Source organism: Orbicella faveolata, unplaced genomic scaffold, assembly GCF_042242905.1.
Source record: "Orbicella faveolata isolate gen_17 unplaced genomic scaffold, um_ofav_v1 contig_2, whole genome shotgun sequence".
NCBI lineage: Eukaryota > Metazoa > Cnidaria > Anthozoa > Scleractinia > Merulinidae > Orbicella > Orbicella faveolata.
Window position 1 is genome coordinate 28519408 of NW_028301547.1, and position 18432 is coordinate 28537839.

General features: G+C 38.5%; 3 protein-coding genes across 4 annotated transcripts; 2 read left to right on the plus strand and 1 right to left on the minus strand.

The window, feature by feature from the left end:
* Window positions 1-4585: 4585 nt before the first annotated feature.
* Window positions 4586-7364, plus strand: LOC110053983 (uncharacterized). Its single transcript, XM_020760307.2, has one exon. The coding sequence runs from the start codon at window positions 4753-4755 to the stop codon at window positions 6460-6462; it is 1710 nt and encodes a 569-aa protein (XP_020615966.2). The 5' UTR covers window positions 4586-4752; the 3' UTR covers window positions 6463-7364.
* A 1225-nt stretch (window positions 7365-8589) lies between these two features.
* On the plus strand, window positions 8590-11921 carry LOC110053992 (uncharacterized). Its single transcript, XM_020760320.2, has one exon. It carries the CDS (start codon window positions 9307-9309, stop codon window positions 10840-10842), a length of 1536 nt encoding a protein of 511 aa, XP_020615979.1. The 5' UTR covers window positions 8590-9306; the 3' UTR covers window positions 10843-11921.
* Window positions 11922-12337: 416 nt separating this feature from the next.
* LOC110053993 (uncharacterized) lies at window positions 12338-17155 on the minus strand. Of its 2 annotated transcripts, XM_020760321.2 has the most exons (7): window positions 17032-17155; window positions 15703-15843; window positions 15001-15078; window positions 13774-13851; window positions 13318-13398; window positions 13120-13200; window positions 12338-12601 (listed from the first exon to the last, which is right to left on the minus strand). In XM_020760321.2, the coding sequence occupies exons 2-7, from the start codon at window positions 15835-15837 to the stop codon at window positions 12575-12577; spliced, it is 480 nt and encodes a 159-aa protein (XP_020615980.1). In that variant the 5' UTR covers window positions 15838-15843; window positions 17032-17155; the 3' UTR covers window positions 12338-12574. The 2 variants fall into 2 exon arrangements, with proteins under 2 accessions (XP_020615980.1, XP_020615981.1); XM_020760322.2 differs by lacking the exon at window positions 13318-13398 and having other exon boundaries at window positions 17032-17154.
* Between the last annotated feature and the right edge of the window lie 1277 nt (window positions 17156-18432).

Sequence of the window (18432 nt, forward strand, 5' to 3'; positions counted from 1 at the left end):
AAAATAAAAACGTTAACGTAATAGCTATCTAAAACTTAAGTTAGCGCAGGCTTAGAGTGGTAGTTCCGTTAAGAGCGACGGTCAGGAAAAAAACCAGCAAAATTACGATTTTATGGGACGTGCTGAAAAATTGATTACTCTCCTTTTTTGCTCATATATAGCTGTTTAAGGGACACTGCCACCATTCTTAGCATGATGTTGGAAATGTAAATAATATATATCGACAGGAGCCATAATCGGGGTCGGAGACCGTAAGCGCGTGCCATTTCAAGTATTGGGGTTGTCTCCATGATATGGGACAATAATTCTATTTTTAAAACAAATTGCGCCATCACCTGTGGCACACGCGCGTACATGCTGCGAGGATTTTTGCGGATATCGCGCGGGGTAAATGGCGTCCGAAATTCCCGAAATGTTTCATGTCAGTTTTTGCCCCACAACTCAACGCGTTTACGTCTGTTGGAATTTTGCTTAAGTATTTTCGTCGTAAGCTGCTCCAGTTTGAGTGAAGTAAGACAGTGTCGAATTTAGGTATGTTCCGCTGTAAGCTTATATATATCGCTGACCAAGTTGTGTTCCGACGATGCTTCTTTTACATGAGCTGTACATTACTCCACTTTAAATTTCACATATGTTGAAGATTAACAGCTTTTCCACTACACAGCAAAAAACTAGCTGGATATATTCAGATATAGCAGAGCTTCAGGACTTCACAGTTTCCTAGCTCCTCTTGCCACACGCTTGCGAGGAATTTGTCAGTCTATCGCGACCGAAAAGTAAGACAAAATAATTGCTAGTTTGAGTTTCGCTTGAATTGTAAGCAACGCTTGATGTTTCATCAAGGCTTAATAACTTTACGTCCGTAGATACTGCTCAGTTTTATTCGTGTAAAAATCCAGTAAATTCTCTGTTGTCGATGAATGAGAGCGCCCGCCGATGCGTGTTTTGTACAGTCAGTAAACATGACAAATTGTACTTGTGCCGCACTTTCGTGTGAAAGCGTACATCGAACTCAAACCGGCAATAGCTCTATAGTTTTTAAATATGTTTAAGATTGATAAACGTTTGAGAACATATTAAAAGCTAAGCTGAAAATATGTGAAGAAAGCAGAAACAATCAGCAAAGTTACGATGACGCTTTCTTTAATCAACTTGGAATAAGGATTTCGATTTTGATGATCGAGTTATCAAAACTCCTTGTCTATTTTCATTTTCGCAGTGTAAAACTGCACTATGCTTATAATCTTTGTCAAGATTTGTTGACAATTGAAAACACCGACTCGGACTTGAAAGTGCACGAGCTGCATGCACTATGCAAATGAGCTAATTGCACGTGTCAGACTTTCTTTTCAAAAACTTTTGCAAACTCACCAAACAAGCAGAGACAATAAGAAACCATCAAAACAGGTTTTGGTTATGATTAAACATTGTCTGAGAAACTCACAAATTAACTCGATACCAGAGTAGAGAGTTTTCTTGCTATATTCTTAACCATACGCGTAAGCTTACAACTAGCGTGAGCAGATCTTATTATTCATTCCCAGCGCGAGATTGAAGTCTTGTTTTCGACCCTGAAAAACCCACCTTTTCCGTTAGCTCAGAGCATAAAACTACTTATAAGCGCCCTGGTTCGTATTCTCTGCCTTATTCCCTGCCATCGCTGTGAAAAATACGCAAGAGAATCTCTCAACTCTCACCATTTGATCACGCAACATGACAACATCCACGCGAGAGCCCCTGACAGGTACGTGAATCCGCGCGGATATATGACGTCAGGATGGCGCAATTTGTTCTAAAAATAGAAAACTTGTCCCATATCATGGGTGCGCGCGAATCCCAAGACTTACGGTCTCCGTCCCCGATTATGGCTTCTGATATCGATCATTGGAAGCTGAACAGTAATGGTGTTAATTTATAGAGCAGTACTCGACAAATGATTAAAACCCATTAGGAAGCGCTGATGGCTAACGATGGCGAGGATGGAAACGGATTGCGATATGTATCTTTGAAAAAGCGTCAGGATGTCAGTTTTTCAAAGGTTCAAGTTTGGCTCGAAAATCATTGAAATTTGGCAAAAATGTGGCTGCAGTGTGGACTTTCTTTAAGAAATTGCTTTTAAGAGCTTCTCCCTGAGAGACCGGGGCAGACTTGGAAATGAAGGTCGGCCGATTTCGCTTAAACTTGGTACACAAAGTCATCATGTGGACTTATATAACATGTCAAAGTTTCTGGTTCAACGACCATTTTTTAGCCGAGTCCTGGATATCAGCCCCCCAAGGGTCCCCAGAGGCTGATTTTCAGTGTAATTTTGGCCACTTTTCAATCTCTCTAGTCTTTTAGCGACGTAAAATCAATTTCAGACAAAAACAAAATTAAACCATATTTTTAATGCCCTATCCTTAGGCCTTTATGGGTGAAAACATTCGCTCAAGGGAATTTTTCGTTAGCCTGAGGCTGTTATCACAACTTGGTCCTATTTGAAGCAAATGGAAAGCAACCGGAATGACCTGTTTTTCAGGTCGTATATTTTCCATGCCCATGTTTTATATCATGACGTCTTAGTATCCCTGCAAAGTTCAGCCCTTAGTTTAGTAATATAAAGAAAAAATACTAAGGCTGAGGCTTTTTTACTGAGAAAAAAACTTACGAGAAGATGACTAACCAGGCCACTTCCGGTTGTAGTTTCAACAAAGCGTGTCTGTAAAAATCAGCCATTTAATTTCGATTAATACCCTTTTTTTAAGTTTTTAAGAATGCATTTTCCATACTGATCATGAGCATTGGTCACATTTAGGTGCACTATGTATGCCTACCACGTTATGTAGTTAACTGTTTGTTAAATTCTACGGGATTTAATTCACTACCATGCTGCTGTGCGGAATCAACAAGCAAGTCAAGGAAACACCATTTCCACTTTACCTTTCATGAGATATGTGGTAAATAAATAGATATAGGACAAAATGAACGCTTTCTCTTAGACTTGCCACAAGTCGACCGTATGAGTTTCAGGTTAGAATAGCTAAGCGAGCGAAGTGAGCTGCGAGGTTTTAGGCCGCGAGGCGGCGGTGTGAAGGTCGCGAAGCGGCCCAGTGGGCGACCAAGTCCTCAATTGAGTTTTCAATGGAGTTCTACGAAGATAATCACTGAAGGAGCTCTTACAAGCTATATGGCCAGACCAGACTGATTCCCCATAACTTATTACCATGTCATGAATAACAACACTCAGGGTAGAATATTACACTACGCTGCATCTGGCCTAGAGAGGAGCCAATATAATACTCGTACGTCAATAGGAGAGAGCCCTGGGGATAACGCGTCATTTCCAAGAAGGTTATGACTCGAATAAACATTAAAACACTATTCAATTGATTTGACTACACCTGTTTATCCCACACTTCCGCTCTTCTTAATGTCCGGGTCCTTGGAATCTTGATCCCAGGCAAATTTTTAATTAAGCTTCTGTGGTCATGAAAAAAAATGGCAAAAAAGGGCTGAAATTAGTCAGGCAATGAGTAGCAGAAAATGAGCCACATCTTGAAGTTCAATAGTCTCAATATTGACAATAGAAAAATGCACGCTTCTTTTTGTTCATGTTGTTCTGATTTCTTTTCTTTGTTCTCGTACCAGTGAAAGGAAAGGTAATTCAATCAGATATTCCCAGTCTGCTTTACTGTGAAGCAAATGGTCGAGGTGTGATTTTTTTGTAGCGGTAATATGCACCAGAGTTTCTAATTGGAGTTCGTTGGTTCGAGAGTCCTTTAACTCCTTAATGTGCATTATCTCTCGGATGAAAAAAGGTGTCTAGCAAATCGTTAAAAAGTTAACTACCAAACTGCTGAACACAGAGTTCGCTGTTAGTAAATTTACTTCATTCACATCTTGCCGGTCTTCCCTCCCAAACTGGTGGTGATATTAATTATAGCGATGCCATGGTGCAATACCTTGTCAGGTTACACCTTCTTTGCCGTTCATTAATGGAAACCCAATACCACTCTGCATCAATGATCCATTTACTGGTCTATAATAATTTAAATCCTGTATCCTGCCTCTTTCTTCCTTGAGATTTTTACAACCCGACCTCAAAAAACACAATATTGCGCTCCCACTAGAAACAAATGGAATTTCCGCTTCCTGCTCCACCCGTAGGAAGATCTTTGAATTTGGACTGAGAAAAGACAAACCTACAGCTCCATGCGTTGTGCACCACGACGTCGTGATAAAGTGGGAAAGAGGCCAAAAAAGAAAAAGTTTAATCCGTCGTTTTCTTAATTACGGATTCCCTCAATACAATCAGATTTTGGTGCTCGTATTCACGCATTGCATATTATTGTATGTCAAAATAATTTTCCATGGCCTGCCTTTTGATGTCAGTTGTCTGAAATAAAGATATTTTCTATAGCCTGCAACAGTAGTGCAATCCTCCTTCGCCTATAGTTACGCCGCCGAAAACTACAGAATAGCGAAATAACAGGAGACATTGAACCAAGTTGCTTTTGCAACCAAGGCATAACTGCAGCTCTGAAGACCTTGACAGGCCACCCCTAAGAGCCATTGAACCGTATTCTCATTTAACAGGTGATTGTGTCTATAGCTATTAAACAGGCGATATCTTTTTCACCTCCGACACATGATAACTGCGGAGAATAACAATTTAACCAAAGATACGAGAACTGAACCTTGTTTGGATAAAACTGTGCTGAGTGAAAAGTTGCGTAAACGAAAACTCTACATTGGATTGGGCTGTAAAGTACGATGCTTATGGAAGGTCAAAAACTGCGATTCAATGTTTTAGTTGGACTTTTGTTGGCTGTGTTTATTTTAAAAGCACAAATCATTCACTGGCCTCAAGTAGAAGGCATGGAAATGGCGGGAAGGCAGAAACTGGAATTTCAATGTCAAAATAGAACCGACACTGACTCAACTATAAGCAGCAAACTGACTAAGAGAAAACTCAAACAACTCAAGCTTGCCATCAAAAGAAATCCACTGGAAATTTGGTTTTTTAAAAACCGATTTAAATCCTTAAAGGATTTGTTCATCACTTTACCACGGTGGAACAGTGCACGTGGAGTAGTCCAGCGATATGACACAACAAATCGCCTGAAGGATGTAATCCTGCGATCACTAAATGGAGAAGATGTCAACGTAGCCATAATGGGTGGTTCGATTTCTGCAGGTGGAGGCTTGACTCTTGATAATGAAGACTTAAGAGGTATATATTACCGGGTGTTCAGCGACTGGTGGCAAAAAACAGTAGAGCCTATAACAGGTTCCGTTTTTAAGCTTCATAATCTTGCCATAGGGGGAACCGGCAGCAACTTTTTCGCCTTTTGCTACAATGTTTTATTGAAGCCAAACACTAAAATGAATCTTGCACTTCTGGATTTCACCGTCAATGATTATATTCAGTTAAAAGTTTCCAGATGTCCTATGACCCTGCCTCTGGAGCAATTGACCAGAGAAATTCTGAGCGAAAGAACCTCGCCTGCAGTTATGTACGTTAATTTTGTTCAAGGTGCATTGCAAATTCCAGTATGCAATAACCTGGAAAACCATGGACAAACTATGCTCGCCGTAAACTATGGAATAACAACAGTTAGCCTTCGAAATTTCTTATGTTCTAGTCCTTGGCAAGTAGGGAAAAAGTTTCCAAAGATGTTTACATCTGATGGCAATCACGTGAGTATCATAGGTCATGCTCAAGTCGCTTATATGATCATAAACCACATGAGGCAATTAATGTTAAGTATAATCGACAATGTATTAACCTCCAAAGAAGTCAAAGTAACTGTCCCAACACGTTCGTTACCATCAGTAGGCGATATCATCATTTTGCCAGATTGCCCGTTGAAATTCAGAGACCTTCCAGAACCCGTGTCTAAGAGTTATCAACAGTATTTTCGTGACCATCCTCTGTGCTATACCCTGATGACACCAGACCTAACCAAGAACATGTCACTGAGTCGAAGTCTTCAGGTGAAAGAAATCGGCAATATTGGATTTGAGGTGGTACAAAGAGTTCCTATTAACAGGAAAGGATCGGTAAACACAACAGTTATTCGGCTCTATCCAGAGGACCAGATTCAGTCTTCTGAAATTCAAAGGTTTCGAACCGATGCATATGGCGGATGGCAATCGTATCTGGCAAACTCTCTCCTAGAATTAGCAATATTAATACCATTAACCTCGTTTTCAAAAAAGTGTAATTTGGAAAGTAGAACTGACGCCAGAAATTTCGCTGTCGCCGTTCGAACACACGGAAATGGAGGGACCGCAAAAGTTTGGTTAAATGAATACGAAGAAAGGGGAGTTTTAATTAACACTCGCTCGCCTTTTGGTCATACAAAGGTTATCACTATTGCTCGTCACGTGATACCAGGACGTCACGTGCTTAGCGTCAGAACAGTAACCAAGGGGACATTTATATTGTCCGGTGTTGTGATTGGGCCAACATACAAGTAATATATCGTGTTTGATTCTTTTTAATGTTTTAAGGAAGATGATTTTAGCACCAAAACGTCAATGTATTAATTCCAAACCGTCATCAAACTTTGATAAAACTCAATCCCCCGGCCCGGCCTTTGACTGGAAATCGCTGAAATTATTAACTCAGATCGGCAATATCATAGGAAATAGCTGGGAAGATCTAACTTCTGGGGAACTGGTTACTCGTTTTCGTGGGTTAACATGTTCTCGTGTGATATCTAGAGGATATTATACGGTGGAGAGAAGATATGAATTTTATATTCGAGTGGCAAAAGCAATGTCTCACGAGTGAGTGCAGCGAACGAATGGAATATCTTGTTCAGTAAGCCACAAAAAGCTTTTTTCTTCATTATGTCATTTTTGGCATTTTCGTGCTCCTTATGGTGAGAAATTTTCTGTCGGACTTCCCTAACACTCGCCATCTTTTAACCGGAGTTTGGTTAAGTTTGGCAGCCGTACGATAGAAGTCATAGGTATCACTGGAGAGGATATAGAAAATACGTCACTACGGTCCCGGATGTAAATTCGTATGAATTTTACGAAAGGTGTACGTTCCAGTAAAACACTCGTGTCTTTATAACAAGATTAGGTGCCTGTCAATGGTGGATTGAGGAGTTTATTCATGGAGATGCAGCGATCCCACGAAATCGATTTGGTGTCGTTAGGAGTTATATTTGCTTCTGGATAAGACATAATTAAAATTGTTCCGTGTGGGCGATGTTCATTTTATAAGAATATCGAGGCTGAAATTTGCGAAATTGTAACAGGAGCCGTATTCGGTACCGATTATGGCTCCTGATTGTAAGAATATTTTAAAAACAAACCCGAGGCTGAGATTTTGAAAATAAGCTAATAAAAAAAAAGAAAAATAAGAATAATCAGCCTGAGACGGAAAAACAATATTGTTATTAAAAAAAGAGTGTATTGCTAAAACAGCAGTGTTTGAAACTTATTGATCAAATACCCGCCATAAACATAGATTGATGTTTACAAGTATTGGTGTTGAAAATCAATTAAACTAGTCGTATGAAAGCGTTGGGAAATCGAAATATCACACCAAGTTTTGAGATAGTCACAGGTGTTCAGTGCCAAGCTACATCCGATATGTAAACATTATTTAGTTTTACTCAGCTCAATTAGCTTTTTAGTTATTCTGAGTAAATGTTACCTTCATTTGTATTAACATATTATGCTGTAATTTAAGTTTAACTTTTAATCTGGTAATAAAGGTTGTTGCTGCTGTTGTTGTTGTTCAGGAATTAGAAACTTTATATATCTTCCACTTTCACGTGCAAAGTTTAAATATGTAAGCAGATTACGGGTAATGCCATGTTAGTAATAGTAATTGGACCGAGTGGAGTACAACTCAGGGAGTAATCGCGCAAGTACTTTCAAAATCGGAGTGCGGAGCGCGAGGCCGATTTGAAATTACGAGCACGATTACTCCCTGAATTGTACGACATGAGGTCCAACTACTAATCAGTCGTATCTATAACAAATTTCGGAATTAAAAAATGTCTTTTGAGAACTTCTTTTGAGTGAAAACGTCTGTAACGCTTTTCAAAAGTTTTGAAAACTGTAGGAAACAGTGCGAAGGAAGCCATTAAAGCGCGCGTAATTGACGTGCGAATCACGTGGGTATTCAATTACAGGTGTCCAATTACGGAAAGTTCAAATTGGATACCTATATTTGGACACCCACGTGATCGCGCACCGACTACGTGACAAATAGGCGCGCAGAGAACCAATCAGAATCGAAAATTTTGTTATAGATTACGATTAGTGGCTTAAGAGACGATGATCTTAGAGAACCCATCCTCCCTTCATAGGCCTCTTCCAATGATAATTTTAGCTCGTGGTCATACTGCGAGGCTATTTTAGGAAAAACACCTGATTGGTCGATTCTTTTAAATAAACAATCAAATGTGCCAAAAAAAATGCGCCTGGAGTTTTGGAGCGCAATTTCTAAGGAAAGAGGAAGAATAATTCGAACTGCACGGCACTTTGAAAGAGCTTTCCAAAGAGATATTTTTGGCTTTAATCCGTTCCGAAAAGACATTCTGAAATGAAAACAGTGTGGTAGTTCAAAACAAAACGTTTTTTTTTTTTTCTCTCTCAACCCGTTAGATTTTCAATTTCGGTTTTATATCAGAACGCGAACCGATATGATGATCGCTGGGCATTGGCTGCGCGAACGTGGGACCGAAACTAAAAATAACTTTGACAGCGTGACGCGACGCTATAATAGATTAAAGAAGATTATCATGGGGCACAGGGATGTGTTCTCTCTTAGATCATAATCTCTTGCTTGTTTATATTCAAAGTAGTGACTTTCGCAGGTTATTTTAACTTTTTTTGCTGAAGAATGGCTTGAAACGGGAATGTCGGCTCTTCAGGTTCTTTATTGTTTCACTTCTAAAGACACCCGCGAAGGCATCCCATAATGTCAACAAACTCCTGCTAAGTGACTATCCGTGAAATCTGAAACCGAATTACCGGTTATGGATAACAAAGCTTTTGATAGCTTTTGGATCGAAGGCATTTGACCAAACAAACCAAGTCAACACCAGTTAACAAGTGTTTCACGATGGATCTCTGCAAAACTCCTAACACCTGAAAGTTGGCACCTCGAGCTCCGTCTAGTTATCACCGGTAGTTAACCTCATGAAAGGTGCTAACCTCACCGGTTATTTTATCCAAGCCGGCATACGTTGCAGGTAGGTAATCTGAGAGTTTTTAAAATTCCTTTGTTAATATCGGTAGTCTAACTGCTTATGGCATCCCGACCGGACGAACTCGGCCCACGATTTAAAGACAAAAATGCATGGTCTGTTTTTCATCATTTTTGCTACCATAACACGACGTTTAAACTTGGCACAAGTTGAGCAGAGCTTCAATTCTTCATTTAACAAGCAACCAGAAGAAAACCACGCGACATTTGAGACTTCTAGGAAAATTTCTGCTCTTAATTCTACAAAACTTTATGCTCTTAAACATTCGATGGAAAAGAACCCGTTTGGGATCTGGTATTATAAAGATAAATTCAAGTCTTTGGAAGATATGTCTTTGTCTTCAGAGCTTTATAATAACCAGATTGTTGAACGACAAACAACAAAAAGTCGTCTTCAAAATGTTATGACGAGAGTTTTACTCGGCCAAAACATCGGCGTTGCAGTCATGGGCGGATCGATCTCGGCTGGCGGTGGACTGATCAGCGATTACTCCGATCTAAAAGGCATCTACTACCGAGTGTTTATCGATTGGTGGCAGAAGGCGGTAAAACCGTTCACGGAATCGAGCATTAGACTTCGTAATCTTGCTGTTGGAGGAACTGGTAGCAACTTTTTCTCTTTTTGTTACAAGACCTTAATGAAATCCGAAGACAACATGGACATCGTGTTCCTCGAGTTTTCAGTCAATGATTACATGCTTTTTAAAGATTCTCACTTTCCAAGGGCGTTCTCTCTGGAGGAACTTACAAGAGAACTATTGAGTGAAGAACGTTTACCTGCTATCATGTTTGTAAACTTTATTAAAGCGGAAAATTTTGTTCCTGAGTGTAATAATCTGGAGAATCACGGACAGACAATGCTTGCCTGGCATTATGGAATTACAAGCCTCAGCATGCGTGAATCACTATGCCCAAACACGGGAAATAAAAAATGTCCTGCCATGTTCTCATCTGATGGTCAACACGCCGGGATTATTCCACATGCACAAATCGCAATGATGATCATTGACAACGTCCGTAGCGCTTTGCTGGAGGCCATAGAAAGTTCAAAACAAGGTTTTCATCCTCTGTCTTCGCATGACTTGCCGAGAGCTGTTTATTGTATGGATAACCACACAATTGTCCCAGACCCTCTTTGCTATACTCTGATCACACCAGATGAAACTGAGAAGTTCTTTGATCCTTCGCTTTCTGTCAGAGAAATCCAAAATGAAGGATTTAAGCTAGTTCAAGGCGTGTCTATTGGCGTTAGAAAAGCGTTTTCGAGACGATATAACTCGGGACCCTCAAGGACCGATGGTTTTGGCGGATGGGAGGCAGAGAAAGAAAATTCTACTTTGAAATTAAAAATTGATTTACCACAAAAAAGGATTTTGGGAGGCAATGTTAACCGAAAGGTTGCTATAGTGTTCCGTACGAACGGCTATGGTGGAAAAGCAAAGGTTTGGTTAGAGAATTACAAACCTGAAATAGTTGTCGATGCATATTCTCCATTCGGATTCACAAGACTCGTCACCGTGACACGTCACGTGACACCTGGAAGTCACGTGTTAACCGTCAAAGTGGTAAAAGCAGGGAAATTTTTCTTGTGTGGTGTTATGGCTGCAGGGAAGTCTGTGTTATAGTTGCGAACTAGGAATGGCGGGTTATAGAACTTACCTTTTTAACCCATTTGTATCTGTAGTGTTCACACCTTCTGTTGTCCATGGCAGGGATATTTGAATACGTCGTCAAATATCTGTGTTTTCGCAACAAAGCATCCTACACTGTGCTGATCGCTGTGCGGTTAAAAGTCTCCGTGTTACAGCACAGTGTAGGTTTAATTTGAATTAAGAAAAACTACAGTGCTGTCCCCATTTTTTGTGTTATAAATGCAACCAATTTATCTAATGTGGATTCGGTAGAAACACGACTTTAAACCAATCAGCGTGCGTATTATCTTCGGGCTATTTAGTCCTAAGAAAATACGCTGATTGGTTTCTCTGACTCGGTAGAAACACAGAACTAGCACGAGCAGGTGACGTGATGATGGCGGGAGCAAAGAGAATTTACATTTTGATAATCTATCGAGTTATAGAAGCACTCGTGAAAGTTTGGGAGAACTCGAAAAAGCTGTGGAAACACTCGCCTGCGGCAAATGTTCCCACAGCATTTCTCGTTCTCCCAAACTTCCACTCCTGTTTTTATTAAACAATTAGATTATGAGCTCGAGATTTTTATCGCCCGAGTCAACTATCATGCATAGAAATCGAGAGCGAACAATGTAATTGTCTTAGTATAAATCTACTGGTCGTTCTAAACTTTATCTAAATCCTCTTTGCAGACACTTTGAAAAACGCCACGAAACGGCCGAAATTTTGTCAACAAGGGCACACTGCTACGCTACAAGCTCACTATTTATCACAGAATAGATAGTGAGTAGAGTAGCCAATCAGAGAACGGCATTCGTGATAGAACGTTAGTAGATTTATACTAAAACTCGATAGAAACACGGTACATGTTTTCTATTTCTTAAATAGTCATTACTTGTGTGTGCCGTGGAGATGTTCATGTCAGAACTACTGATGTGAGTGCCTGAGTTGGTGCTATTCGTCACTGTGTACTACTTTGGAAATGTCACAGCAATTATCAAAGAGGAATTGTTGGAAACTGGACGCGGCGAGGAGAAAATAAAAATATGCTCGCTTATTGCGAAAAGAACGTCTGATCGCGGGTTATTTTGTGACCAAATCGCTGTGCAATTTTTAGTGGCTGTTCGGAAGCCGTTTAACGCTAACCCAGGATTAAAAGTTAGCTGAATTATTAATTTTTCTTGGCTAAAAATTTCCTTCACTTTTGGGAATTTTGAGATTGCTCAAGCTCAAAACTGAACGACAAACAAAGTAGAAACACTGAAGAATTACAAAGCTGAAATCAAGATTCTCGCTAGTAATTATTAAATCCTGGGTTAGCTTAATCAGTTTTTGAACAGCCCGGCCGGGACTTTAATCCAAGTTGAATCTCACATCTCCTTTCTAATCTTAATGTTGCCCTTGATTTCTTTCTTCAAAAATTATCCAAATTATCCAAATTGTCATTAACACAAACTTAAGTTACTAAAACAAGTACAACTCAGCTAGGTCTGCTTCTTCAATTAAAACTTTATTTCACATTTATAAATTTGTCGTGTGCAGTCGACTACGTTGATTTATTACAATTCGAAATGAGATGTGTTGACACGAATTAATTAAAAAAGAACAATTTATTCTTCCCTCAGCATCAGTGATAATGTAGTAATTTAATTAGTGTGTCCTGTTGGCTCGAGATCGGTGTTGGCAATGTCACTTGTTGGATTTCATAGCATTCCTTAATGGTTCTTTATTCGGCTGACTTCTCCGCTGTGTCCTGCAAAAATAATACACAATGAAAAGATATAAATAGTACTAACGAAATGAAGTTAGAACTTTCATGTATTCTACTTTTTGTTGCTAATTGTCTAATTGCCACCTTTCGGAAAAATTTGCCGCTAAATTGTTGAAAATAACCTCTAAACTGGGCGAGATTACTTGAAGTACAGTACATGAAAACATTTGAACTGCTGGAAAAAAAACTGGATACAACTGCAAGCCAATTTTACGTTTCGACAACACACTCTGGACTATATGATGTCACGTTGTGCCTATTTTGTGACGTAATAATTTCGAAACAGCCACGAGTCAAAAATTGAAAGATGTTTTCTTAAGCACTTTTTTAGTTTTTTTCTTGATTTTTGAGATGTATTCCTATCAATTTAACGCCAATCTGATCCAACAGTGCATGTTTTGTTGTTGTTGTTTTTTTACGGTGCATTTGCATCACACAAATCACGGACTAAAACACGATTCGGACAAAAATTTAACGCTTAGCAAGTGCTCAGTATGTACCTGTTCTCTTTTCCCTCGGATGTGTCCCATGTACGCATTGTTTAATGCTTCCAGTAAGTCTTGATTTGACGCCCAGCCTCCCTACAGAAACAGAACACAGCAAACAAAAGCTTAACGTGAACGTTTCAAATTAAATGTTTATCGTTTTCTTTTTATGTGACGCGAAGCGTCTCCAGCGTGTGTAAGTCGTGTTCTTACCGTCCTTTTTCCCCGAAAGTGGCCAGAATACTGCTTATTGAGAGCTTCACGAAGCGCAGGATTATAACCCCAACCTTCCAGCTGTAAAGTAAGTAAAACAAATGCAAATTCTCCTCACAGGTTTCTATACGTGTCTGTGGTAATAGTTGCGAGAATTCGATGAACAAATCAAGGTGACCTTGCTCCTGTTCTTTTGTTCGAAGTGCTTATTGATTCTGCAAATTAGGTGATTATTCTCGAAGCTTAAAGTTTTAAGGTTTGCCAGCAGTGACCATGGTTATTGCCGTTGTTTTAAGGTTCAATTATGAGGTTCAAATAAACATATTTTTTAATATTCTGCCTTTTAACTATGACAAACTGTATCAGTAATGTCAGTATGTTGGTATAAAGAGGTTGACATAATTCTGTTTAAGGGGAAATGATTCATGTGTGAAGCGACTTTAGAGAAATTCCTACCGTTCGCTTTCCTCGGATATGTCCAAAATAAGCTGAATTAAGTGCTTCTTCTAATGGTGGATAGTCCTCTAAGTCTTTCTGCAAAATAAGATAAGAGAAATGTTCGTGTCAGTAAGATAACAATTGATGGAAACGTGAACTTGTTCAGTAATCAACAAGACGTAATTCTGGCCTCAAAAACGGAAGAGTCGGGAAAAACATGTCAATGTCCTTGATAGTTGGCCGCTAATTCTCTGATAGACAGTCTATTTAAACAATAGAGTGGTTCTGTCGAGTAACTATTAGCTAATAGTTGCCCCGCGGAAATTTGATGTTCTTAAGACAAATCATTTGTTTTAAAATCAAATTTGCAAATCATTTGGCCGAGAAGCGAAGCTTCCAGGGCAAACTGGTATGCTAGTTTTAAGAACATCAAATTTCCAACGGGCAACTATCATACCGATAGATCAGGCATAAACACTGTCTTTATTGTTCACCACTAAATTTTCTTCCGCGCCCCGGTTCAAAAATCATGTTGAATTATTTCCAACTTTTTTAGATGAAAGCCATAAAATCAAAATTTAAAATTTGAAAATGATCGCGTAAGTGCTGCTCTCGAAACCGAAAATTATTCTTAATTTCAGGCTCAAAAGTACACAAAATTGGTGGTTTTGTGATGTAATCATTTAGAGTGTCCACTAAAACAATTAGGCTACTCGACCACGTTGTCTATGATAGTCAACTCGGCTAAGCCTCGTTGACCATCTACTCGTAGAAAACTCGGGCTCGTAGTCTAAGTGTTAGGTTAACGACTATTAAAGATGATCTCCAGTCCGTACTGCGCAGTATTAGCACCCTAATGTTTATAAACATTACAAGTTCTCACTCGATGGAAAGCGAATCAATGTTATTCGTTAAGAACCACATACCTTACCTTTGAGGCCTTTTAAATTCTTTTTGCAACAGCTTCATTGATTTTTACGGCTGCGAAGTTGTTTCATCAAGTGATATGAGAAAGAGCGAAGCAAAAAGTGTCGCATCCAGAATGACGGTTGTTTTGAAACTTTGAATTTAGTTCATGTAAGTAGTTGTGAAATGCTGACATTTTGTGACGTCTTACATGAAACAAAACATAAAAGGCACACAAACTCTCGAGAATGCGCAGTACGGACTGGAAATGATCTTAAAAATACGCAAGTGTTTTGGATTAAACTTTGAAAGTTGCGTTCAGTATTATTATTTCCTTACCGTTCTTTTTCCACGAATATGTCCATAGTAAGCATTGCTTAGTGCCTCTTTCAAGCCAGGTGGATAGTCTTCCGATTCCTGCATTGTTAAAGGAAAATTAGGGAAAACGTCATGAAAATTGGAAAAATCTAATATCAACATGAATCAGTTTACAGATAAAAACTTTTCCTAACGAGCAATGGCAATCTACCAGCTGTTTTTGAGAATTTCAGACACTACAGAAATTTTGCAATAGCTATTTACTTTTACGTTATTCTGACGAAGAATGTTTACTTCAAAGATACCAGATGAATAAGTGATTAACAGTGAGAGTTAAAAAAAGAACTTCGCTTCACTTCACCTCAGATGATGTGTTCGCAACTGTAAACAAAGGAGGTTTTGTCGGAGTTGATGAAAAGAATATTCTTATCTTCTTTTTTTTGATTCTAGCCAATATTATTCAATGATTACTAGGAAATAAATGTGAGGTTTTTTTGAATGGTTACATGGCGTCTATAAGCGCACGAATAAACCGGCAGTACGATATGAATATTACCGGACTGGCACGGTAAATCACAAGGATTTTACAGACTTCTAAGGTTTAAAAAAGTTAGAATCACCTAACTGCTAATTAACAGAACTGACTCTTGGAGTAAAGAAATAAGTCCAGCTCAACACTTTATCCACAATTAACCCTAGCCCGCTGTTTGTCTTTAAACTTACCATTCGTTTGCCCCTAATATGACCAAAATATTTCGCGTTAAGCGCTTCCAGTAACGGAGGATCCTCTGAATTTGTCTTTGTTTCGCAGCTTGCTAAGCAAACCATAGAAAATAAGATGACAAGTCTTAACAACATCCTAACCTGGAGAGGAAGGAAATTCACACATTTAGTTTATAATTAATTGCTTCAATAACCAGGTTTTCTTTTTAGTGGCCTAGCAAACAACCTTTAACTCTGAAAAATGCTTTCATTGCCCGTTTTCCCTTAATTACAAACGCTAGTTCATTACTTTCAATTGTCGCCGAGCAGACAGGTGATGAAATGACTAAAAAAAATCAACTAGGGATATCTCTCCTTATCGTATTTTGTATTTATACTGTACTGAAATTATTTCTTCAGTCGTAACCTATGATGTTTTAATGCACCTTTTTTGTCCCTATTTCAGGTTTGACTTTTATGTTTCGTAGTTGAATGAAATCAAACAGAATCAAAAATCAGATAAGTAATGAATCAATTGCATTGGGTAAAGATGTAATCAGAACATTTTAACGCTTTCAAGAGAAATGAAGAATGCTGACCAATAATATAGAGTGGGAAGGAACTTTGACACCTTATAAAGAGGAAAGGACTAAGAAAGATGGGGTAAATAGGCTTCAGATCCTAAGAATCTTATCACGTTTGGGAAAACTCGGTGCCACACTCAATATCAGTTCTGGGCTCGTCTGTTTATCGAGAACATCTTCGATTTCATGAGGAACTGAATTCGATATAAAGACACAACGGGGCAACAGACTGAATATCTTGACTAAAAAGACAGCATGAGACAGACAAATAACACAATACAGATTTTTTTTCTTGTTGCAGTAAACAAGAACTTCGTTTAAAACTCATGTACGGAGTAAAATCAATTCTCTCTTGACATAGCCTTTCCTTGCACAGTGTACAGAACTTGTAGGAACATGATATTATGAGAACAAAAAGTTTTTTCACGTTTTGGAAGAAGAAGTAAATTAAAATTTCAAGTTAAACTTTGATTTCATTTCGTGTGTATTTGAATATCCTCTGAAATGAAACACTGTTAAACAGATCATAGTTTTCCGAAGAACTAGTTACCTTTAAGTAGAAAACTGAACTTTAGAAGACTTTAAACAAAAGGTTTTTAGAGAAACGTCCAACGTAAGGGCTTTATGAAACACGTAACACGAAATAAAAGGTTAGCTGAGTTTTTGATACCTAGGAGGTCAAATAAAGTAAATGAAACTACAGGGAAACCAAAAGTAAAAGCGGCCGAAGATAAATAACATTTCAACACAATTTACTTTAGCCTACCTGTGAGTTGTTATGGCGTCCTAAAGCTAGCGAACAAAGTGTGTGGTTGACCAGCGACTGAAAGTGAACTTCTCAAGAAGACTCTACAGCTTATATATACCTTCCGCTCTGTACACTTCTTATCAACACTTCACTTATATTTTTAATTACATGTTCCCTATTGTCATTAATAAAATGTCCTTCCACGCACACGGAACAAATGTTCTCCCACACTTACTGCTTACAATTAGTAAGTTAAAGCGTATCCGGTAACTCGTCATTAACATTTTTTTTTTTTAATTCCCGGGCACAATTAATGCTCCGCCTTTTCATTCAGTATTATTGCTTTGTGCTAGATGTTTATCAGTGAAACTGAAAAAAAAGATTTCTTTTGTTTGAGTGGCCATTTTACGGTGGCCAAAACTTTTGCCCTAACCATCTTAATTGTTGTTTAAATTTTCTCTAAATAACCAGCCTTGTCTAGAAATATTCAACACCAGATTTCGAGTTTTCATTTTTGTGTAATTATTGTTAATTTGAAATTTTCGTAGATTTTGTTGGGATGAATGAGTTTTAAATGCCGGATGCCTAGAAAATGCTTTTGTAATCGTATACGATTCGAGGTTTTAATGAGGACATTTTGCTTCCTTTCATCGAAAACACATTCTTAAAACTGACTCAGTGTCATAACATTTTTGTATCCAAATATACCCAAAATTTCATTTGAAATTTTCCGTAGAGAATATCCCCCGTCTTAGTTTCTTTTTGAGGAAAAATGACCGCCCAGTTGATTTCTTCCGAGTAGAAATTAAAAAATATTACCATTAAATATACGACAGAGCTTCAAATTCACTAGCTCCTGGCAACATGTTTAGAGTGCCCGAGGGAAATTTAATACCAATCCCTTCATTTTTTATGTTTTATATTTTTTCATTACACTGTCTGAGTTGCCGTGAGCTAAATGTGTTTAAAAGGTTTCTAACGCAAAACCTGATTGATTAACTTTTCATCAAAATAGGTGACGTTACTCTTAAATTCCTGTCGTATTCATTGAAAGTCTCGACCTTAGTCATGGTTGTCCAGCACTTTTTAAAGCAAACGTCCTTTTATTTATGATTTCTAAGCCAAGAGTGGTTTATGGAAACAAATTAAAGACAACTATTTTCAACCTGTTGGGAAACCCCTGGGAACACAGGTAGAGATATGCAGTTGTTGCTAAAACGTCTAGAACTGTATCTCTTTTCTTAAAAGCGAAATACTTCCAAACGGAAACAAGGTATAGCCTCTCAAACTGAAAATATCCTGATAAAAAAGGATCACTTGGTTTCGCGTAATCAGCTAACCGAAGATAAATGTACTAGTGAGAGCGCTAGGAAGATAAGTGTTTTTTCAGTGCTTTAAAGCGTAAATTCGCAGGCAGCA

Coding starts and splice junctions, on each gene's coding strand:
- LOC110053983 (XM_020760307.2), top strand. CDS start 4,753: ATGCTTATGGAAGGTCAAAAACTGCGATTCAATGTTTTAGTTGGACTT.
- LOC110053992 (XM_020760320.2), top strand. CDS start 9,307: ATGCATGGTCTGTTTTTCATCATTTTTGCTACCATAACACGACGTTTA.
- LOC110053993 (XM_020760321.2), bottom strand. CDS start 15,837: ATGTTGTTAAGACTTGTCATCTTATTTTCTATGGTTTGCTTAGCAAGC. Junction 15,079..15,702: donor ATATTAGGGGCAAACGAATG/GTAAGTTTAAAG, acceptor TTAACAATGCAG/GAATCGGAAGACTATCCACC. Junction 12,602..13,119: donor TCCGAGGGAAAAGAGAACAG/GTACATACTGAG, acceptor TTATTTTTGCAG/GACACAGCGGAGAAGTCAGC.